General features: G+C 46.9%; 1 protein-coding gene across 8 annotated transcripts in view; it reads left to right on the forward strand.

Moving 5' to 3' along the window:
• Positions 1 to 23,363, forward strand: part of ARHGAP17 (Rho GTPase activating protein 17) — a 60,674-nt gene that overhangs the window by 28,111 nt on the left and 9,200 nt on the right. For 4 of the 8 annotated variants that reach the window (XM_083584673.1, XM_083584671.1, XM_083584674.1 and 1 more), the window contains exons 4-17: positions 1,564 to 1,640; positions 1,956 to 2,067; positions 2,240 to 2,316; positions 4,122 to 4,233; positions 6,059 to 6,127; positions 6,288 to 6,369; positions 9,986 to 10,113; positions 10,862 to 10,973; positions 15,153 to 15,234; positions 15,510 to 15,590; positions 16,532 to 16,645; positions 17,450 to 17,541; positions 17,835 to 17,988; positions 21,721 to 21,963. In XM_083584673.1, coding sequence (XP_083440799.1) covers positions 1,564 to 1,640; positions 1,956 to 2,067; positions 2,240 to 2,316; positions 4,122 to 4,233; positions 6,059 to 6,127; positions 6,288 to 6,369; positions 9,986 to 10,113; positions 10,862 to 10,973; positions 15,153 to 15,234; positions 15,510 to 15,590; positions 16,532 to 16,645; positions 17,450 to 17,541; positions 17,835 to 17,988; positions 21,721 to 21,963 — 1,535 coding nt within the window. The remainder of the gene's footprint in view (positions 1 to 1,563; positions 1,641 to 1,955; positions 2,068 to 2,239; positions 2,317 to 4,121; positions 4,234 to 6,058; positions 6,128 to 6,287; positions 6,370 to 9,985; positions 10,114 to 10,861; positions 10,974 to 15,152; positions 15,235 to 15,509; positions 15,591 to 16,531; positions 16,646 to 17,449; positions 17,542 to 17,834; positions 17,989 to 21,720; positions 21,964 to 23,363) is intronic. The other 4 variants (XM_083584677.1, XM_083584675.1, XM_083584678.1 and 1 more) reach the window with 1 other exon arrangement.

Genomic DNA, 23,363 nt, shown 5'->3' on the forward strand with positions numbered 1-23,363 from the left:
CCTTCCATGGAGAACTGTGCACCAGATTTGGCCAAGCTGAATCAGGCCAGTTCGGGGAGATCCATGTTTTGGCTGAATCAGGTAGCGACACCCAGAGAACGGTCCAGGCTGGGCTGCATGATTGATCTGGGGCTGTCGGGGCAGGAAGAAGAGGTACGCAGCTCACAGTTCCCAAGCTGGGGAAGCAGACCCCAAGAGCGTGATTCCATGGCTCGCCAGCTGGTGCACAGCCCTCCAAGTTCCAAGTTCCTCACTCCTCAAGTCTGTCCTTCCCAAAGTGCTTCTGTTCCACTGGGCTCCTCTTTCTCTTCTAAGCACTGCACAGAGCTCATCCAGATGTGCTGCCCAACATCTGAAAGAAAAAGGGGTGCTTGGCTCTTGTTCTGGCAAGTCAGCCATCTTTCAGAAGCCTCTGTAATTTCGCAGAATCTCTCAAGTTCTCCTGACCTTGCCATGATGCTCTTACTCCCCATTACTTTTGCATGTAATATTTTTTGGGTTTAGTTCCTAACCACATTGTTATCTCCACCCCAGCAGGCCAAATATTACCCACCGCACACCTGACATAATATATAACATCAGTTGTGGGTGGGTGAATGCAGTTCAGGGAAGCTGGCTTCATGGGCCAAACAGGGACCCCAGTGGGCCAAGTTTGGCCTCCAGGCTGGAGGTTCCCCTCCCCTCCGCCTTGCACAGAAATTTTGCACATTAGACTTCTTTAACAGAACTAACTGCCTCCTCCTCTGACATTGCTCACCCAGCACCACCCAGAGCCCTATCTTAGCTGGCAGTTGTGGAATTCATGCTGGGAGCAGTCAGGGGACTCCAGCACTGCAGGTGCTGGCCACGCTTTGAGGAACAGGGGTTGTTTGTGAAGGCTCAGAGTGCACCAGCCCGTACAAGTATCTCTGTACATGATTGGCTTCCTGTACCCAGCATCTGGGCTTATCTTGAGAGAGGCAGATACAGGAAGCACCCACAGGTCCCTCTTTTCCCCAATAGAAGTTTTAACTGAAATCACTCCCTCTCAGTCAAAAGGCCAAAAAAAACCCTCTGAATTATAAACAAGGGCTTTTGATTGCAGGCAAGTAAAAAGAGGAGTGGCCTTAAATGATTCTCCACATTTGTTAATCTGAAAAAATGCTGCCACCCATTGCAGGTTCCATCTTCACAGTTGCTGGAGAGAGTTGGAATTGATGCTCCAGCTCACAAGTTGATGGACTAGGAACACAAGAAGAGCCTTGTAGCTGGATCAAGCCCAAATGCCCATCTTGTCCAGCATCCTGTTCCCACAGGGGCCACCCAGATGCCCCAGTGGGAAGCCTGAGTGCAACAGCACTCTTCCCTTTTGCCATTTCCAGCAACTGGTAGTCAGAAGGATGCTGCTTCTGACAATAGAGATAGAAGATAGACATCAGGGTTAGTAGCTGTTGAAGACTGGCACTGTCTGTTAAGTATGGTACACTCAGTCATCAGGTTAGCCTCCCCACTCAGTAGGAAAGTAGCATCGGACCTGGCATTTCCTTAACCCCAACGATAGCAGTATTTGTTTTCTCTCCACAGAAAAAGCTTCCTCTCACTGCTTTTGCTCAGAATATGCAGGAAGGCGCTCTGCAGCTAAGCGATGAAACTTTGCTGGGGTAAGGGTTGCATCACTTTTATTTTTCCTGGTCATGGTCATTTGTCGTTTGGTCAGATATAACCAGTGACCTAATTTTATGCATGTCAGGCAAATGCACCAATTCAGTATTTTTTAAAAAGAATACAAGCTAAAACAGATCTCATGAATTTGCTCCTGAAACTTTGGTTTTAAGTGTAAAAACAAAAACCTTACATCACTCCTCCTGTAAGTAGCCCTGGAGATCAAAGGAGCTCTCATTACCTCTTTCCTTTCTCCCTCCCAATGCTTGGAATCCACCCATCTAATGCAACTGTGTATTCTTCTATGTTTTAAGGAAAATGCTGGAGACCTGTGGTGAAGCAGAAAATAAGCTAGCAATGGAGCTCTCTCACCATGAGGTGCAGGTTGAGAAAGATATTTTAGAGCCACTCAACCTCCTCTCAGAGGTAAGTTGCTTCTGCCGCTGTCCATAACCCAAGCTTGACCCGCTCCCTAAAATGACACAATTGTTAAGACCCGCCAAGAATCGGGTGTTGCTTTGTGTGCGCTTAAGACAAATATAGCTGTCTGCACAACAAATGTCTCAACTGTCAGCTTCCTGTCGTCTTACCCTTTCAGACGGAAATCCCCAACATTCAAAAACAGAGGAAGCAGCTTGCTAAACTGGTGCTGGACTGGGATTCTGCAAGAGCCAGGTAATACAAACACACACACACACACACACACACACACACACACACACACTTTCCTCTTCCTACTTCAGCACAGGAAATACCAGGATTCCATCATGGCTTTGGGGCATCCTTCTCAGGAGCACTTGGCTGCTACGTAAGGCCGCGTCCAGTCAACAGAAACCTTTCCATCTTGGTCCACTGCGTTTGGGGAAGAGACATTTTAGCCTTATCTCCTCACTTTCCTCTGCTGCTCAAGATGTCTTCCAGCTCCCCAGACACCATGTGTCTATCTGTCTTGTCATAAGGACATATAGCTGGTGGAATGGAGTGTGCATTGGCAGGTGCATAAGACAGGGAACTGTAACACTAGAACTCATGAACATCCAATGAAGCTCAGTATTGGAAGATTCAGGACAGATAAAAGGAAGTCCTTCTTCACACGGCATAAACTGTGGAACTCGCTTCCACAGGAGGTAGTGATGGCTTCAAAAGGAGACTGGACATATTTGTGGAGGGAAAGGCTATTGTTGACTGCTAGTCATGATGGCTGTGCTCTGCCTCCATAGTTGGAGGCAGCAATGCTTCTCAATACCAGTTATCACTGGAAACTGCAGGTGGGGAGAGTGCTCTTGTGCTCAAATCCTGCTTGCTGGTTTTTCATAGGGGCATCTGTCTGGTTGACAACTGTGAGAACAGGATGCTGGGCTAAATGGACCATTGCCCTGATCCAGCAGGGTCGTCTTATGTTCTCTTGCATCCTAGTGGCCGCAGGTCAGGCCATGAGTTGGCCTTGTGACTAATCTGTTTGGCTTGCTTTTTGCCACAGGCCAACCCAATTTCACATCCCCAAACTTGCTTGCAGATCAGAACACAACTCTCTGTTCAGTTATGGACTTCTCCAAATTTTGCAGTGCAGTTTCAATCTCCCCAAAATATACATTTCACATAAAGAAATGCATGCAGAACACATACTTTAGGCAGAAACACATTGGAAAAAGAAATTCACTTTTGCATTTGGCAAAAGAAAGGCAAGCAGACAATAGGGCATGCTACAAAAAAGAATATGAGCAGCTCATTGCTATTTAAAGAAAACCCAACAAAGGCCACCACCGACAAAGCTTGAAATACTTTAGTAGCAAGATACCAGCTAGGAAAGCTGTTGGGGCTTTGGATGACAGAGGAGACAGAGGCTCCCACAAGAGGCAGCAATGGCCACCAACCTGGCTGGCATTGAATGCCAGTTGCTGAAAGTTGCTAGTGGAGAGAATTCTCTTGTGCCCAGGTCCTTCTTTTAGGCTTCTCCTAGGTATCTGGTGGGACACTGTGAGTCCTATTCTCTCTAGGATGGTGGCCTAGAGAGGCCACTGGCCTAATCCAGCAGGACGCTTAAGTTATTGGGTAAAATAATTAAAATGCATTTTTTAAAATCATATTTTTTCAGGTAGCAGTTGCACAGAATGAATCCAATTTACATGGTTTTATTCCATGAGTTCTTTCAGTAAGTGTGCAAAAAACCAGGCCAGGGCAGACCTATGATTCAGGAAAACTTGACATGGAGCAGACTTAGGTTGGTCCATTGGTTCCACAATGCAACACACTGCTTTAGCCAAACAGGATTCTGGACTTGACTTCTGAACCCGCCTGTGCCTGTGCCCGTGCTTGTGCTGCTTCCCATGTTCTGTACCCTGCTTGGCACACTGCAGGCATCATAAAGTGTTTAGCAGAGAGAGGGGGGGAGTAGATTGGAGACCTGTGATCACTCCTCATTGTTTTCCCTCTCTGGTGCTCTTTGTGCAAGAAGAATAATTCTGATCTCTCTTGTGCAGATGGAACCAAGCCCACAAAACTTCAGCCACCAACTTCCAGGGGCTTCCGTCTAAGATAGATTCCCTCAAGGAGGAGATGGATGAAGCGGGAAATAAAGTCGAGCAATGCAAGGTGTGTTGAGAACTCTTGGAACACTTCCCCAGGGAGAACTGGGCTGCATTCATACCATTCATTTAAACCACACACACAAAGAGTCCTGGCAACTGCAGTTCAACCCTTACAGAACTACAATTCCCAGCACCCATAACAAACCACAGTTCTCAGGATACTTGCCGGTGTGTGTACTTCAAATATATGGCATGTATTCAGTCTTGGGCTATTTATTCTGTTTATTTATTTGAAAGCATCTAGAGTCTTTGCCCAATATCTCCTTTCCCACCTGGATTCACAGATCTGCAGGGGAGGCCTGACCTCCTTATCTGGCTTCCAAAGACATTGTCCAGTTTCCCCCCCAGAGAAAATGTATCCACCCGTCTCCTTTCTGCTGGGCTGTATTTTCTACCTCACGTCTTCTGTTACCAGCCTTCTCTTCCACTTAGTGGACATGTAGTGCAAAACATTGTCGGCCCAGAACTTGCTTGCCTGTACAACTAACCTCCTGGCCAGGAAAGTCTAGCTCCCCTTAGCTATTGTTTTGAGAAGGCAATAGGAGGCATGATTTGGCTAAATTCTGGGGGAGGGCTTGTGGGTATGTGCCACCCCAATAATTCAAGAACTGATCCTATGGGTCACATCCTGCACTGGGGAAGGGAGTTTAGGGGCACGGAACCCCTCTTAATTTACTAGTACTCACCATGGCTATTCCTTCCTGTAATCCTTACTCTACAGCTAACTCTGTGTATCTCTGCTCACACATACATGGCCCAAAAGTGTGCTAAGAGAAGCCAAATCCTGTGATCAAAATAAATTAGGCAAATTAGTGTATATTAGCAACCTCTTCCTATATTTATTATTGTGTCACCCTGCTGCTTTGTATCTGTTACATGCATTGCATAATTTATTGAGGTTCTGCTAGCGTTCAGCAGGGTCAAGGAGCCATGCAGAGGCTCAACTGCTGGAACTTTTCCACAGTTGGAGGCAGTAATGCTTCTGAATACCAGTTGCTGGGAACCGCAGGAGGGGTGAAAGTGCTCTTGTGCTCAAATCGTGCTTGCCAATTTCCCACAGGCATCCGATTGTCCACTGTGAAAATGGGATGCTAGACTACATGGGCCCCCTTTGGCAGGCTTGCCTTATATTCTTATGCTCAGGCACCCTCTCACACCACACATTTTGCTGTACCAGGGGTGGGAAGCTTCAGGCCCATGGGCCAGATGTGGCCCTCCAAGCCTTCTTCTCTGGCCCTTGGGACCTTCCACACCTTTTACCAGCCTTTTATTTCCCTCCCCTTATGTGGTTTTGCCTAGCTTGCATGTGGCTTGAATTTTAAAGTATCTTCTTTTAAAAAAAATTATTTAATTTAGGTGGGTGGGTCTTGAAGCTAGGCTACTGTGCAAAGGCAAAATTTTGCATCTATTACGCTTCCCATCACTAGCATTTGGCCCCCAGAAGGTTGCCTAGAAGGAAATGTGGCCCTGCACTGCCTACTCTACTGCCAAGCTTGTTGTGTGTGTGTGTGTGTGTTTACAGCCATATCAATATTATAATAATGGATAGAATCATGTTTCTGCAAAGCGGATAGGCCAAGGAATATTTGACCTCATGTGTGGCTATGCATATGGACCGAGGGGCCGTTGATGTTCAGAATTTGCACAGCATGATGGGATTGTGCATTGGGAGGTGTTTTGGCCTGATGGCTGGTGGACAGGCAGCCCAGGGAGGGGGCAGTTAAAGCTCCCGGGTTTTGCATTTGTGTCTTCTTCTTGGAAATGTGGTGCCTTCCATGGGCTTTTGCTGACTTGCAGTTTGTCTCGTTTTCCCCTCCTCTGCCCGAAAGGATCAACTTGCAGCGGACATGTATAACTTCATTTCCAAAGAAGGCGACTACGCCCGCTACTTTGTCTCTGTGAGTACCTCTCTCTCCTCCGAGAGCTCTTCCTTTCTGCAGACATACATTTCACGTGCTTAATCCGACTGCCTGTGTGTTGTTGTTGTTGTTGCTGTTGTTCTTGTTGTGTTCATCCAATGCTAACTTTTTGTTTTTAAAATGTGGGTTCTATTCTCAGTTATTAGAAGCCCAAGCAGATTACCATAGAAAAGCATTAGCAGTCTTAGAAAAGGTGCTCCCTGAAATCCAGGCCCATCAAGGTAAAGTAAACCTGTGCTCTGCCTCCTGCTTTTGCCTGTGCCACCTTTGCACTCTCCTCCTCTGACTTTTTCTTTTTTATTCTCCCCCTTTGGCATGCCATCTTTCTGGAATAAGGACACGGGGCCTTTCTTAATGACACCATCTTCCCAAATTGCCCCCCATCCTCTCTGCAGCTGCATTTCTGACATTCTTCCAAGCCTCTATTAATACACTAACAAACCATGGTGGATTTGGTCTGAAACTCCTCAGGGGGCAGCGCCATGCCATGAGCCTGCCAGATCCACCCCTTGGCTTGCCCACCCAGAGCCACCACCTCTCCTGGCCACCTGTTGCTTTTTGGATTGCCATATTTAGGAATCCACAAAGCTGCCTGATACTACCTAGGCTAGTATTATCTCTTGAGTGGCAGCAGCTCTTCAATGTCTCAGGCAGAGAGAGGAGGTGTTTCCCAGCCTTGAGATGCAAAGGTTTGAACCTGAGACTCTCTGTATTCAAAGCTACCAAGCTGTGGCCCTCCCTTCAGGGTTGGGCTTTCAAGAGGCTGTTCAGAAACTTGGAAGCAAGCGAGGTGCCTTTGGGGAGTGAGTTGCAGGGCAAGGGCAGCCTTCTCCATCCTTTCAGATGTATCCTAGTAGGATTGTACGGTGCTGGGAATGTTGGGGGTTGCAGTCCAAAACATTTAGAGGGAGCCAGGTTGTCTAAGCCTGACCTAGAGTGACAGGGAGGGACAGGTGAGTAACAGGCATTGCAGGGTGCTGGAAAAGACTCTACAGGCCACCTGTCAATGAATCCTAAGTCAGAGGAACAAAGGAGTTGCCTTGCAAGAGCCGACAATGGATTATATCCAACTTACTGTAGGTAGACCGGTTGAAATTAATGGACTGAGGACAGTCGTGCCCATTAAGTTTAATGGGTCTAGTTTGAGTATGGCTTCCTTTGGAGACAGCCCCAAAACTGCTACTTGCTTTCTTTCCAGTAGCCAGGTGCTTCCAGAGGAAGCCCACAAGCAGGGCACTGAGGTGGTGGCCTCGGTGCCTTCAATTCAGAAGTAGACTGCCTGAGTACATGGAGGTTCTATATAGCAATAGTTTCCCACTCCCTCTATTTCTATAGTACAGGGGCAAATGACAGTTCTCGTGTAGCCATCACAGTACCATCCAAGTGCAGGAGAGGTTATTGGTAAAATATCAGCAGAAACAATTCCAAAGTTTGAAGAAGTGTAAAAATATTTAGGAGAAAATCATCCTTAAGGCAGTGGGGGATTGGGGGTGGTGCTCAGTGTTAAATGAAAGCTTGTGGGAGGAAGAATGAAATGGAGTATCCTGGAGTAGGGCTGTGACAGTCCTGGCTGCTGTGTCTACTCATCACAATGCATATGTGTGCATGTGCAGCCTGACACTAAAGTGCAGAATAATCTAGGCTGGGGATACTAACAGCTCCTCACATAATCAGAGCAAAGTGTAGACTTAATAGCAAGAGAGAGAGGGAGAAGTAGAGGCTCAGTGGGCCTGATTGGGCCTGTGGTCTTTAAGTGGCTCTTTGCAAACCCATCAACCATCTGATACACGGAATTGCTCTGGAGTCTTCCTGGTCTCTCTGAAGAAGTATGGTGGCAATTTACATTTGAGCAGGAGAGGAATACGTCAGCCATTCTGCTTTGGCCGGCCCTTGCAGTCCTATCCAAATGCTGCTGCATGTCATTTGGCGATGAGCTGGAAGATAGCCTGTGCTCTGCTCCTCTCCATGTTGATGCACTTCATCTTCTGCCCAGGAAAGGGGCTTGGGAAGTGTCCAGTTGGGTGCTGGTGGTTCTGTGCACCCTGGTGCCTTGTGCCAGGGCAGTGTGGCAGAAGCATCAAGAGCCTTGGAGTGATCTCAGACATCTCATTGCTAGCACTTCCTGCATAACTAACAGTCTGCTGATGCTCTTAACTCCTCCATCTCTTCAACTAGAAGAGCAAATAATAGTTAAAAAGTGTTTTCCTTGGCAGATTGGGGAGAAAAGAAGCTGGCTCGTGCAAAACGATATGCAAGAGCCATTTAAAAAAAAAAAAAAAACCTATTTCCTCCGTATTGCGGTGTTGACAAAGGTAAATTTGGATCGCTATAATGATAGCAGCTCTTCTGTCTTGGAGAGTAGATTGAACAGCCTTCCAAACATTTAATCTGTCAACATTGTGGTTTCATGTTTGCCTAAAGGGGCAGGTTCTGCACCTTTATATCCTGTGAGCAAATCCTGTCTAAAGTCAGCCAGGTGACGTCATACTGTGCCTTCCTCTTGGAGCCAGTTCACACCCCTGTTTAGGTGTGTACTGATTTGCTCTTGACGCAGGCTGAGTGTTCAAATCTTGCTGGCCTTTGGAACAGGGCAGGTAAGCAGCTGGCAAAAATACGGCTGACTTGAGCCTTTCTGCACCAGGTCAACCTGCTTCTGTGCCTGTGGCAAGCTAGTCTGCTCTATCTTCACTCTACAGGAAGACCTCAGATTGTGGACACCATATAGAAAAACCCAAATAGGGTGGGTGAGGAGAATACGTGTGCAGAGGCACAATGGAAAACTTGGTCCCTGTGAGAGGAGAAAATACTTTGATCTGCAGTGGGTTTTCTTCAATAACTGCCTCAGTCACAATGTTTAAGACAGCTTTTATTTGGTCAGAACAACAGCGGCTGCTGGGGAACCCATAAAGGTGTGGTGCCCACAGGACTAAAAGTTACACAGTCTTATATAGAGGCATTCCCTTGCCTTTGTGTTACACATGTGCCAAAATTAAGTCACATTCTCAAAGGAAAGCAGACCTGAATTAGCAGGAAGAATTCTGTGTCTTTCAATTTGGCTCAACGCTGCATTTTTCCTGCAAAACCTTCTTGACACATTATTAGTACAGCCTGAGTAAGCAGATTCTCCTGACAGTGTCCTTTCCCACATTTTTTTTTTTACACCAGTTCACATATAAGATACCTATCAATGTATACATTAGTATGTTCATCCACTACACATCCCACCAATGCGGTGATCATGCAGCTTACCATTTCATAGGTACAGTTTGTGACCCAAGCAGTGTGGCCTATGGTAATTGGATTCTGGGACACGGAAGGGAATTTGTTCTCAAAGACCCACAGGAAAGCCTAGTTTCATAGCAAGCAATCAGTTGCAAATCCCCACAGACTGGTGGGTGGTGGTTTCATTTTGCTAACAGCTTGCAGTTCTGAGCTTGCACTGAGCATCTTGAAGCATGAATGACACTCGCCAAAGAGGCCGTGTGAATTTGGCCTTCAGGAAAAGCCTGGCTTTTTTGCACAGGAGTCAGTAGCCAAGTCTTTGGTGAATATGATTGCTTGAATTGTGAGTCCTGGCATCTAGAACTGCATCAGCCGGTTGTACAGAGATGGGCAATATTCAAGGGCGTTGGCTGTTGGGAGGGTTCTTTCTTTCTTTTTTACGATGACTTTGCACAGGCTTGACATCCTTGCTACTCTCCCAGAGGAAAATTTAAAGGGCTTTGCCAAGTGAACGGTTCAAAGCTGCTCATATCATTGCTCACTGCTACTCCAGATTCCCTCCTTTTACTGCTTTGCAGTAGTGTTGCTGACTGTTATTTGTGCCTCTTTTGCTAGACAAGTGGAGTGAGAAGCCAGCTTTTGGGACTCCCCTGGAAGAGCATCTCAAGCGCAGCGGCCGTGAAATTGCCCTCCCGATTGAGGCGTGTGTGATGATGTTGCTGGAAACCGGCATGAAGGAGGAGGTAGGGTACCCATCGTCTCCCTTTTGCTCAGTGCCCTCCAGGTGCTTTGAACTACAACTCCCATCATGTTGGAAGTTGCAGTCCGAAGCCTTCTGGAGGGCACCAGTCTGGGCAAGTGGCAGCTTCAGCCGCTCTCTACCTTTTCCAAGCTAAATATATCCCTCAACTGTTCCTCTAAGGCTTGGTTTCCAGACCTTTGATCATCTTGGTCACCCTCCTCTGCACACATTCCAGCTTGTCAACATTCTTCTTAAATTGTGGTGGCCAGAACTGGACACAGTATTCCAAGTGAGGTTTGACTAAGGCAGAATAGAGTGGTTCCATTACATCCCTTGATCTGAACACTATACTTCTGTTGATGCTGCCTAGAATAACATTAGCTTTTATTAGCTGAATCACACAGTTGACTCATGTGAAGCTTGTGGTCCACTAAGACCCTTAGATCCTTTTCACAGGTACTACTGGCAATCCAGGTGTCTTCCATCTTATATTTGTGCATCTGATTTTTCCTGCCTAAAGGTAGAACCTGACATTTGTCCCTGTAGAAATCCATTTTGTTGGTTTGGACCCCGCTCTTTGTTCTGGCAAAGCAAAGTAATGCGTATTTAATTGAACTGAATGTTGACACCTTTGAGACGGAACAAACTGCTTGGTGTAAGGTTCAACCTTAGCAGGTGCTGAAGGACATTTTGTCATGGTGCAGAAACTGCCCCCGTTAAGAGGATTTCTCTTTTCCGTCATGACACAGGGCTTGTTCCGGATCGCGGCTGGAGCTTCCAAGCTAAAGAAGCTGAAAGCCGCGCTGGACTGCTCCACCTCGCAGCTGGACGAGTTCTACTCTGACCCTCATGCCGTGGCAGGTAGGTCGTTTCCAAGAGAACGGAATTGTATGTTCCGGGGGCATGGTTCAGGCTTCATCACAGATAAGGTATTCATCGCAAAAGCAACAGGGCCGGCACTCAGGTGTGAGAGGTGCAATGCAGGCATGAATGCCATAACATAATAAGAACCCTTCTGAATCAGGCCCATCTAGTCCAGCATCCTGTTTTCACAGCAGCCAACCAGATGCCTCAGTGGGAAACCCAAAAGCAGAATTCAAGCACAAGAGCCCTCTTGTCTCTTGTGGCTTCTGGCAACTGGGATTCAGAAGCATCGCTGCTTCCAACTATGAAGGCAGAGCCCAGCCATCATGTCTATTAGCCATTGATAGCCTTCTCCCCCATGGTTTGTCCAATCCTCTTTTAAAGCCATCCAAGATGGTGACTTATCACTGCTTTCTGTGGAAGAGAGATGCACTGCCATCAACCATCCCCTGCTGTAGTGTTGCTGTAAGTCAGGGTTGGGAAAATTGAAGCCCTCCAAGAGGGCGTTGGACTGCAGCTCCCAGCAGTCAGCATGGCCAGTAATCAAGGATGATGGGAGCTGTAGTCCAAACAACACCTGGAGGGCCACAGATATTCCCCATCTCAGCTATCAGCAACCGAGACCAGCACAGGACGCTCTTGTGTTGGGTGCCCTGGCTAAGGCCACTTCTGCAGTTCTTCAAACATAAATAAGAAAATCTTCAAAGGCAGAAAGCTCTGAAATATGTCTCATTTGAAGGGGAAATGCAGCTCTCTTGGTAACATTGAAAGCATAACTTGAAAGTCCTGCCCCTCAAGGGATCTTTGTTTCGAAATTGTAGTTGAATTGATTTTCCCTGCTCCTGTGTTTATGTCCTACCTCGGCTGCTTTTCATATTGCATCTGGTATTTTTATTGTATTAGTTTGTCTTATTGATTGTAATGCTGCCTTGAGAGTTTTGTTGGTTTAAAAACAAAACAAAAAAAACCTTACTCTAAATAAAAGGTCATTCAGACACTGATTTCAGTTAGCAGAGGAGAATGCCAGCCTCCCTAGCAATAACTCTAGTTCTGGGGCAGCTGCTTTGGATTTCTCTGTTTTATTTATGCTCATAAATGTATATCCCACCCTTCCACAGAGCCCACAGCTTTGTCTGTGTACCTGCAGCTCCATGAATTTAACATTTAACACGAACATCCAGTCAGTCCCCTCAATACAGATAGAAATGAGGTTTGTTTCATCAGCTTGCACTGTTGTGCAAAATACAACACTATCAGTTGGCAGTGACAATTGTGTCCTTGGTCACAGTGAACTCTGCAGGAACAAACTCCTCTTCTCCCAGGCTCATCCTCCTCATCCTTGACCTGGCACTAAACTCTGAATGCACTCGAATAAATGCAGGGAAGGTCTTGCTTGGTTGAAGGTAGCACCCCCTCCTTGGCTTTCCAACGGGCTTCAAAGGCATTCAAACTATATTTTATATTTATTATATCTGTTATTTTTATATTCTGTTTTTCAGGCAAGCTTGGCCCCCAAGGCAGGTTACAATTAAAATTCATCACAGGATGCAATGTAAGGAAGTGTGTGTGTAGATAGATAGTTAGGAAGAGAAACGGTGATGTTTGCAGCTCACTGAACCCATTTTGTGCTCCTCTGGACATTGCCTTGCTGGCTAGTTTCTTCCATTGTTGCATTTTAACCCAAGCCAGTAGCTGAACCTGGATGCTTTGGGGGGTGCAGAGAAGCAAGTGGCCAAATCCTCCTTCCGTTCTCTGCCCAGTATGCCTGTCAAATGTTGCGTGAAGGCAGATGGGAAGTCAGGTTTGAGCTGGCCGCACCCTCTCTCCCCAGGCCACACCCCTCCAAAACTTGCTGGGATTTCAGAGGCAAGACCCCCAGCATGCCCCTGAGTTAGAGACTGGACAGTGCTAGTAGAGATGGTTGCCTAAGGCAGCCTAAATTGTTGAACCTTATTGTGGCGCTCTTCAGAAGGTCAGCTGCAGTCACCTGGCCAGTTTGGTTCAGCCAAGGCATGGTGCGCATCGGAAGTGCAGATAGCCTCAGCCCAGTATACCTGAAGGAGCATCTCCACCCCCATCGTTCTGCCCGGACACTGAGGTCCAGCTCCATGGGCCTTCTGGGGGTTCCCTCATTGCGAGAAGCAAAGCTACAGGGAACCAGGCAGAGGGCCTTCTTGGTAGTGGCACCCGCCCTGTGGAATGTCAAAGATGTCAAAGAGATAAACAACTACCTGACATTCAGAAGACATCTGAAGGCAGCCCTTTTCAGTGAAGCTTTTAATGTGTGACATTTTAATGTATTTTTAATCTTTGTTGGAAGCCGCCCAGAGTGGCTGGGGAAACCCAGCCAGATGAGCGGGGTACAAATAATATATTATTATTATTATTATTATTATTATTATTATTATTATTATTATTATTAAAGGGCCAGAGGCAGAGCTAGCTGCTCCGTCAGGGAGCATCCCGGGGGGGCGCTGCCTGCAGTGATGTCACCCCCCCTCAAGGCTGGCGCCCAGGGAGGGCCTCCCCCACCTTTCTCCGCTACTGGGAGGGGCAGCCAGCCTGGGTGCTCTGTGGGGCTCCCTTGGGGATGAAGCAGGCTTCATGTTCTTTAAGAACTCCCCAAGTATTTCTGCAAACCCAGCCCCTTTACCTGCACCATCTGAGCCTATCTTTTGTTTCTAGGTGAAGACATTAAATCTGTGCGCTTTCTTCATTTTTAAAAAACACAGTTACCAGCTGCCCTCCTTCAGATCTGGTTGCTGGCAGAAGGGAAGCCTTATGACAGTGTCTTGCAGCTCCACCTAGTGTGTGGCCTGGGTAGTGAACACCGCCATGCCATTGGAGAAATAATAATCTTTCTCCTTCCCTTGAACATGAAAATAATCATTAATTAGGAATGTGCTTTTCTCCAGCTGCTAAAATTTGGGTTGTTATGCAGAGGGGAGAGAGGGAGCAGCCTCAACATTGAAAATTAGGTTTGTTAAGGACATTGAAGAAATGGCAAAGATTGAAGAGTAAATTCAGTTATGATATGGAGGCGGGAGGAAACATTTTTATTATGATTGGGTATTTATTAGGTTTGTGAGGAACATATATGGATTACATATTAACTACTATAACTTAGACTAATCTGAAATGGCGTTAACGATTCAGTATTATGATTAGTGATTGCATTTATAAATGTGTACTATATTTCACTTTATTATATTTATATTAGCGTACTAGTGGCCTTGATGCTATTGTTGAGTATTTTAAATTGTCTTAACTTAGAATTCATCTGAAGAAGGAAGTTTGAATGTATTAGCTAGCAGTTAAGCCCAGGCTTTTGAACAGGGAGTTGATTGTGAAAATAGTTGGCATCTGTCTGCCTCGGGAGACAATGGAAGTATGCCATCGAGGGTGAAACAAAACCATTGGAGAGTTAACAGTGCCTGCTGTGGCTGTAGAGGTTGATATGGAAGAGACATGTTTTATTGCAGATGGGGCAGATGAAAGGTGTCCAGTTGTGTTGATGCAGGCGTACTATGATGTTTCTTCTCTCTGTGCTCCTCCCAGTGGCCATTCCTCCTCTGTTCACTGCTTATGCATGCACGACCTGACTGATTGTCTCCAGGCAGGGTTAATGTTGCCAGCCTTCATGTCATGTTCGCACACATCTTTGTGATGCAGAGTTGGTCTGCCAATGGGCCTGGTACCTGAAGCCAGAGTAGATTATGAACAAGTGAACAAATATTATCATTCCCTTTTGATAGATGATGTACATTTCAATTAATTTACAGCTGTCCTTGATTGCCCATGTAGATGGAAAGTAAGCACAACTGCATATAAAAAAAGATGATGATGATGATGATTATTTCTACCCCACCCATCTGGCTGGGTTTCCCCAGCCACTCTGGACAGCTTCCAACACATGTAAAAACTCTGCTTTTCTTAAAATGTCACTTCCTCCAGATCTTCTGCCACCATTGGAGATTTCAGAACAGTTTTCCCCCAGGGATGTTTCCAGCAGAATCTGTGCTTGCTTGGTGCTGCTATAGAAAAGGTCCCCATTGTGCCTTGATTTTGTTGGGTGTGCCACCTTCAACAATAGTTCTGACGCAGGCTGGGGTGGGAGGTCAAGTCTTCCCAGATGCACTGTTCTGCCACTTCATGCCTGCCTTGTTGTTGCTCCAGGTGCCCTGAAGTCTTACCTGAGGGAGCTGCCAGAGCCATTAATGACCTACACCCTGTACGAAGAGTGGGCGCAAGTTGCAAAGTAAGGAGAACATGAAATGGGCTTTTTCTGGTTTAAGTGGGAAGCCAAGGAGGAGAAATGGGCTTCCTAAGGCCCATCAAGCCTTCTGAAGCATGCATCTTCTCTCGATGCTCCCTTTGTGCTGCTCTTAAAAGCTCCTTTCAGATTATGGCCTTCTCTCTGAAGCCTGCTTTGAGCCATTCCTCCATTTGTTTCTCGCTATTTCCTTTTGCTTTGAATGAAACCTCACATTATTGCAGAGCCCTTGGCTTAAGCGAACTTATTTCCTTCCCCAGCATACAAGACCAGGACAAGAAACTTCAGGACCTGTGGAGGATTTGTCAGAAATTGCCAAAGCACAACCTGGCCAATTTCAGGTAGGAAGCAAGGAGGTGTGGGGTATGCTTGGTCCTGTGCCATGTGTCACACCGTTTCCCACCAGGCAAAAGAGTGGTTGTCTTAAGAGTATTCCAGTCTCCCATTCCCCAAGATCTACCTTTTTGTGTTTAAGCTAAAGAAAACCAGCGCGACAGCTAGAAAGAAGAATGTGGTTATTTGTTTGTTTTAACCCTGAGAACTGTTTTGCTGGACCTTCATTGTTTATTCTTCCTTTTGCAAGGTGTACTGCTTTTGAGTTTTTAATAAGGAAAAGGGGTTTATAAAGTATTAACCAATTCCTATAATCACAAGGGTGAAACGGCTGCCACGCCGTATATTTTAGGAGCTGTTAAGGACAGAAGAGTGGGATGCAGGCAGATTTGATGCACACAAGAGCATAGAAGGAAACCTTAGAAGCTGCCATATCAAGTTAGACCCTTGGTCCACCTGTCTCAGTATTGTCAGCTCTCCAGAGTTTCAGGGAGGGATCTTGTCTTGGCCCTCTTTGGAGATCGAACCTGCAACCTTCTGCATGCAAAGCAGGTGCTTTAACTCTGAGATGCAAATACTACCCAGCATGAGGTTCTGTTGCTCGAGCCCAGTGAAATGAAGAGGTAAGAGCTAGGCAGTGGTTTCCAATGGATGATGTCCCGTGTTAGTGGAGTTAGTGGAGTGGGTTTCTGTTTGTGTTCTCTGCCTCAGGCACCAAAATTCTGTGAGTGGGCACTGAAACTCGTTTGACACGGCTGTTCATTGGGTCCTTCTGCCCAAGTAGTTGTCAGGATCCAAGATACTACAGGGGACTTTTAACCACCCCTTTCTTTCTCCCAGAAGAGAGAATGAGCTGAGAATTTATTAGAATCCGGGTGGGGATGTCCCTGCGGCGTATTGGGCCTTGTTTCACATCCAGCTCTTTTAAATCCTGAATCATTCCTGGCAGGTACTTAATCAAATTCCTTGCAAAGCTCGCTCAGTACAATGATGTTAACAAGATGACGCCCAGCAACATTGCCATCGTGCTGGGCCCAAACCTCCTGTGGGCCAAGAATGAAGGGTAAGTGATCAAGGGACTTAAAAAAAAAAAAAACCCTGGTTCAGCTTTTTGTTTTTAAGCACAAAACCATTAGCAATTTGCCATAAGCAGGTTGACTACTCCTCACGCTTCCACTACTTTTCACATTGTTTACATGTTTTTTATCAGATAACAGAAAGTCCTCCACACAATGTAGAGGTGAGCTAGGGAACTCTCACGCAGGAGGCAGTGAGGGCTACTGACCTAGATGGCTTTCAAAGTGGATTAGGCGTATTCATGGAGGAGAGGGCTATTGATGGCTACTAGCCACAAGGGATATGTTCCATCTGCAGTGCTTCTGAATACCAGCTCCTGGAAACTGCAGGACAGGAGAGTGCGCTTGTCTTGGGTCCCTCTTGAGATACCCAAGCTGGCCACTGTGAGAGCAGGATGCTGGACTAGGTAGGGCCATTGACCTGATCCAGCAGGTTCTTACATCCTTACACTCACAGACCACGATTAGGTCACCGAGCCCAGCTGGGGGATCTATTTGTGTAGCGGGGAGGCCAGTTCTTGAGCATCTGCAGGCAGTTCTGGATCCAAAGGAGAGTTGGGAGGGGTGTTCACAGCTAATGAATCCCAGCAGGTTAAATCCACACCAGTCTTTCTACTGATTTCTGTTCCATTTATTTGATTATGTGTATTGGAGGGGAAAAGAGGTGGGTTGCTTCTTACAGCAAGAAACTGATGATAAGGGGCAGATTTTATTGGAGGTAGCACAGAGGAGGTGGTCTTCTCTGGCAAGTTTGCTACTCACTGTGGATTTGCTCCTGCGTCCCTCAACAGCTCCCTTGCAGAAATGGCAGCAGCAACATCCGTGCATGTGGTAGCAGTTGTGGAGCCGATTATCCAGCATGCCAACTGGTTTTTTCCTGAAGGTAAATGGCCCATTTTCTCCATTTTCTGAGGTTAAGATGCTGTTCTAAATAGTTTGTTACTGAATGATGAGCTATTGTATACATACGCTTTGTCTCAACTCTTCTTAATGAGACAAGAGGTGCAGAATGAATTCATCTCAATACTTGCATGTATGAGCTATAGGGTTTCTTTGAGGCTTACATAATATTTATCAGCTTTGAACTAAAATTAAGTCCAGGGAAAAGATGCCTTTCTGAACTGCTTGGAAGATGGGCCGGGGCAGATAAAGAATAAACTTTCTTTTGTACTCCAGAGGTGGATTTCAACGTATCGGGAGCCTTTGTGGCACTGCCTGCGGTGAATTCGAATCACCTGCACACAGGGAATGACTACGACTCGGGGACCTTGGAGCGGAAGAGGCCCATCAGCATGGCCGTGATGGATGGGGAGCAGCTGAGGAAGGAAGGGTAGGGCAGCCCCCCATCTCCCTCTGACTTTTGTACCCCCTTCTGGCCACAGGGGCTTAACCTCTTCCTTCAACACTGTTGGGGAGAGGTCAGCTTAGGCCTCTGAGGTTGTTTCTGAGGTCATTCACCTGATTTATCCGCCTGAACCAGCCTCCCTCTCTTCCCCATACATTAGAAATTTGGGCTGTTTCCACAAACTCTCCTTTCCCTCTCCTGAGTCAGAACAGTAGCTGGGTAGGAAATAGAGGAAAGTCAAGCGCCACAGAATCATAGAATTGTATAGTTGGAAGTGTCATCTAGTCCAACCCCCTGCAGTGCAGCAATCACAGCAAAAGAATCCCCAAAGAGCCCAGAACTTCTTGGTCCCTTTTGGCATTTCTCATCTCGCCCCTCCTTTCTCTGCCGTAGAACGTGTTTATTGTGTGTATAGATAGCTGATCTCTGAAAACTAGTGGAAGTTGACAAAAATCTCTCACATTTTTTGCTCCTCACATAACCAGTTTGCACCTGGGAAAAGTACACAGTGCAAACTTCCATTTAATGCAGTAGCAGCACAGATGCTAATTGACTCCCATTAGCAGAAACCCACTAATAGTTTGAAAGTCAGATAGGTGGGTCTCTTAACAAACCCCTTAATGCAGCAAGAAGGGTTCCCAGTGGGTCTCCCCCCTTTTGAAGGGCATCCTGCCATTTTGATACCACCCCGAAAGAGGCCCCAAGGACCTACATGCGTTCAAGTTTGGACACCCGCTGTAGTACAAACCTATCTAAAGTTGAACTGAGTCAAGGCGTTGTTCTCCTGAGACAGCTGGTCGTGTCAACAGGGCCCCTGGGAGCCCCATAGTACAGCTGGGGGCAAATGCGGTGCCGTTGCAAACAAGCCCTTAGTGGTTCCTTTCCCCCTCGTTGCTGCAGCCTGAGGAAGATCCAAAGGTAACATACTGGCATTTCCTTCTCCCTGTGTTCCATGCATGATGCAAGCCATGGAAGGTTGGTGGGGGAAGCTGTCGCTGTTGCCTACCTTCTGAGTCATTAGATGGGATTTCTCTCCTCTCAGATTGCGCAGTGCCTACAGTAACATGGTATGAGGAAGGCCTCACGGCAGAGGCTTCTGATTTGGTGGGGCAGCAGCATCCATTGCCCGGCGCTAGAACTCCCAGAACCCACTTTTGTTGCTTCTCCCCTCTGCACAACCCATCATAGCTTTTGTTTCATCCCATCAGTCTCATCCCCTTTCCCTACAGCTGTCTGGCAGGGGTGGGGAACCCATCTTTCAGCCCAAAGACCACATTCTCTTCTTTTTTATATATATAAATTTTTATTGGTTTTTCAACACATATTAAAAGACAATACAACACAATACATAAACAAACAAACATATAAACACGTATAATTTCTTGACCTTTCTTTCCTTAAACCTTCTTTCAGCGACTTCCCCATACCTCCCCTTTCTGCATCCCTGTTTTAAATCATTCCAGCAACCCCTAATTTCAATTTCTTATAGCACTTTCTTTAAATCTTTTTTCTCATATCCAATTGTTTGTCACTGCAATTCTATTTTGCATTACCCAAGACATTTTAACATTCATTAATTTTACAACAATTCTTAAGATAAACTTTAAATTTCTTCCAATCTTCTTCCACCGTCTCTTTCCCTTGGTCACGGATTCTGCCAGTCCCATGTAGTCGATCACCTTGGTCTGCCATTCTTCCAGTGTGGGTAGTTCTTGTGTCTTCCAATACTTTGCTAAGAGTACTCTTGCTGCTGTTGTAGCATACATAAAAAACGTCCTATCTTTCCTTGACACCAATTGACCTACCATGCCCAGGAGGAAAGCTTCTGGTTTCTTCACGAAAGTGCATTTAAGCACCTTTTTCATTTCATTATAAATCATTTCCCAGAAGACCTTAATCCTAGGGCACGTCCACCAAAGGTGGTAAAAGGTACCTTCAGTTTCCTTACATTTCCAACATTTGTTATTGGGCGTATGGTAAATTTTTGCCAGCTTGACTGGGGTCATGTACCACCTATATATCATTTTCATAATGTTCTCTCTTAAGGCATTACATGCCGTGAACTTTATACCGGTGGCACATTCTCTTCTTTTTTTGGGGGGTGTAGAGCGCATGCCACTGATGGGTGGGGCCAGAAGAGGAAGTGGGCGGGGCAGTTAACAATTTCTCATTTTCTACAGCAGGCAGGTTTCTGCACACATTCTCACACACCCCTCTATCTAGATAAATGCAAGTGGCATGGTTAGGATCTGGGAGACCGGGGTTCAAATCTCTACTCGGCCACAAAGCTCACTAGGTGACTTTGGGCCAGTCACTGCCTCTCAGCCTAACCTACCTCACAGGGTTGTTGCAAGGATTACATGAGGGGTGAACCATGTACACCACCTTAAGCTGCATATAAATGCAGTAAATAAACAAATGATCAGAGTTTACACATTCTAGCCAGGCAAAAACATGGAGGGAGGATGTGATGCAGGGCCAGTGAGGGGTGTGGCCTGGGCAGAGGTCTGGGGGCCAAGGAGAAAAATCTGCAGGGCTGCTTTTGGCCCTCGGGCCTGAGGTTCCCCACCCCTGTCCTGGAAATTAGTTGCTGTCTTAAGTTGAACTAAAGCTAGGCAGGCTCTGCCTATCCAACTGCCTTCTCAATTCATTTTGGCACTAAATTCCAGCCTAACAGGCCTTCCCTCGCCTTGTGAATGGAAGAGCATCATAGTTCAAAATGCAGAGGTTTTGTTTTGCTTTGGTTTTTTTAAAAAGAGTTATGCTTTGGCTTACTGCAGTGTGCCTAGACTAGCGGTCATTCACCATCTATCCATTGCTAAGTTATGGTAAAAGTCTCCCATTTTTCATGCTTTTGTTAGTGCAAATTAATCAGGGTTGTGTGTTCTGTCCTTAAAAAAAACAAAAACAAAAATCATTTTAAAGCTGGGGGGGCTCTGTATGATTAGATTTTGCAGATGAAGCAGAATCGACATATTTGGGCTGGTTTGGCATCCTCCTGCATTTGGTGGGAATGCGGGAAAAATTCTGCTAGGCACACCCTCCTTTCCATGGAGGATCATAGTCAGTCCCAGTTGTCCCCTCACAGTGGGGCTTCTAAGAATTCATAATGCAGTTTGCCCAGCTGTTCCAAAACCTTCATTCCTGGCTCTGCTGGCTTCCTGTTTCCTCGGGAAGCTGGATTCTGTGCCATCCTTTCTCTGAATTGACCTGGTATTGCAGAACACACCCATCCCTGCAATTAATACTGAATAGAGGTACAGATGCAGCATCCTTGGCTTAATCAAAGGTGGCGGCAGCTTGAGCACATCAGGCTTTCGGATCAAAACTGCAGCCAGAATCCTTTTGGTAAGAAGAGGCACTTAGTGTGCCAGGAGAGAAAGTGGTACTTCTTCTGGCATGGATAAATGCTCCTCTGTTCCTGTGACCCAAATAGTTACCCTGTGGACATGACCACTTGCCTTGATGTTTGCTCATTGCTCTTGTGCCCTTCCTACCTGCTTGATTGTGCCAAGGTGCGCTGTATGCCTCTTAACAGTGTCCTGCAGACAAGTTTTGAGAGCTTTTCCCTGCTGCTTCTTTGCATGCCGAGCGGCAGGGACTAGTCTCTTGTCCAGCCCTCATAGCTGAACTGCCCTTGTTTGTTTTCTGGGTGTTTTTCTGTGTAGCTACTAGTCTGCATGGTGTGTTTTCCGTCTCTCTCTCTCTCCTCTGTAGCTATGGTGTCAAGGTTATGGACTTCCAGGCGAACCCCAGGAGAGGTGGCACTATAAGTAGAAAGCACACAGCCCCAGCTTTCCAGCCACCACTTCCGCCCACTGAGGCTGGCCCGCTGGCACAGGCCACAGCGGAGCAGCACCCACAGGGCCCTGGGGCTGAGCCCACCCCCTTGGGTGCTGCGTCCGCCCCCCTTCCCGGCCCAGCAGAGCAGTCCCAAAGCCAAGGCGCTGAGGACGGCAGGTAAGATGGAAAGACTTCAGACCGAAAGACTTTCGCAGAGACTTCCGTCTGTTTCAGCCTTCCCCAACCCTTTTTGGACTATAACTCCCATCAGCCCCAGTGGGTGCTGGGAGCAGTAGTTCAAAGCAACTGAAAGGTCTCATGTTGGAGAAGGCTGATCAATTAAATCAAGGCAGTAGCAAAGTCCTTTTGAATTGAAAAAAGCTCCTGGCACGAGACCAGTTCACATGTTCTTCCTTCTTAGTCAAGGTGTGCCCCGTAATTTGCCTCATTCAAAGGATTTAACTGGCAAGGCTAGCCTGCACTTTTGCAGGACCCTCACAGGTTGATGTTCGCCTGGCTTGGCCCCTGGGAGCAGGGAAATGCTCCCTCCTTTGGCAGATCAGGGGTTGGAGAGTGCAGGTCGACTCCTGCTGCGCACCCATATGGCCCCAGCTGTGGAAAGCAGCCACCCTCTCTCTCCTTCCCACCCAGCCTTGAGAGCCAAACAGCTTCTTCCTTCCTGCCCATAGCTAAAACCTCCACAGGTCTGGTCTTTTGTGTGGGTGCCCAAGTAGCCTGTGCCATGAGCCGCCTCCTCAGCCTGAGTCATCTAGCCCAATTCCCTCTCTTTCCCTTAGCTCTTTCTTCTCCCACTTGACGTGGGTGGTCAACTGGAGCTCAACATGAGCTACATACTGTTTCAAGAGGAGTTTGTCCTAATGCTCCCTGTTGCTTGTCCATGTGTGTTCCTGGATGTGCAAATAGTCCTGAAGTGAAGCATAAACCCCCTGGAATAACCTCACCCTGCCCTTGTCAGTGCTTAACAGCAGTGTGCCCCTTACCCAAACAACTCCCCCCATGCATGTCTGTGTTGGAAAGTACACAAGTGTGGTTTTTGGGTGGCTGGGGGGGTAGGTTAGGACCAGCAACTCAGAAGTCAGTTTAACTTTCTTATCTACCCTATAGTGTAGCCCAGGCATAGGCAAACTCAGCCCTCCAGATGTTTTGGGACCACAACTCCCATCCTCATTAGCTAACAGGACCAGTGTTCAGGGATGATGGGAGTTGTAGTCCCAAAACATCTGGAGGGCCAAGTTTGCCTATGCCTGGTATAGCCTTTCCCCAACTTGGTGCCCTAGAGCTCATGCAAATTGTAGTCCAGTGCAGGCAGAGGACACAATCAGACTTGAAGAAGGCTGCCACACTTATAGTCCTAACCCCAACCAGCCCTCTCGAGCAGGTGAACAGTATTTTATGCACCAAGGCAGGTCTCAGCCTGCTACTTGGATCTCTTCACTACACTTGGGTAGTGGGATCTTTAGAGAGAATCCACTTACGCCTCCCAATAGCAGAACATAGGAAGTGCCTGCTGGATCCCATAGCCCATTGAGTCCAGCATCCTGTTCTCACAGTGGCCA

Source organism: Podarcis filfolensis (genome assembly GCF_964270895.1).
Source record: "Podarcis filfolensis genome assembly, chromosome: 14".
Taxonomy (NCBI): Eukaryota; Metazoa; Chordata; class Lepidosauria; order Squamata; family Lacertidae; genus Podarcis; species Podarcis filfolensis.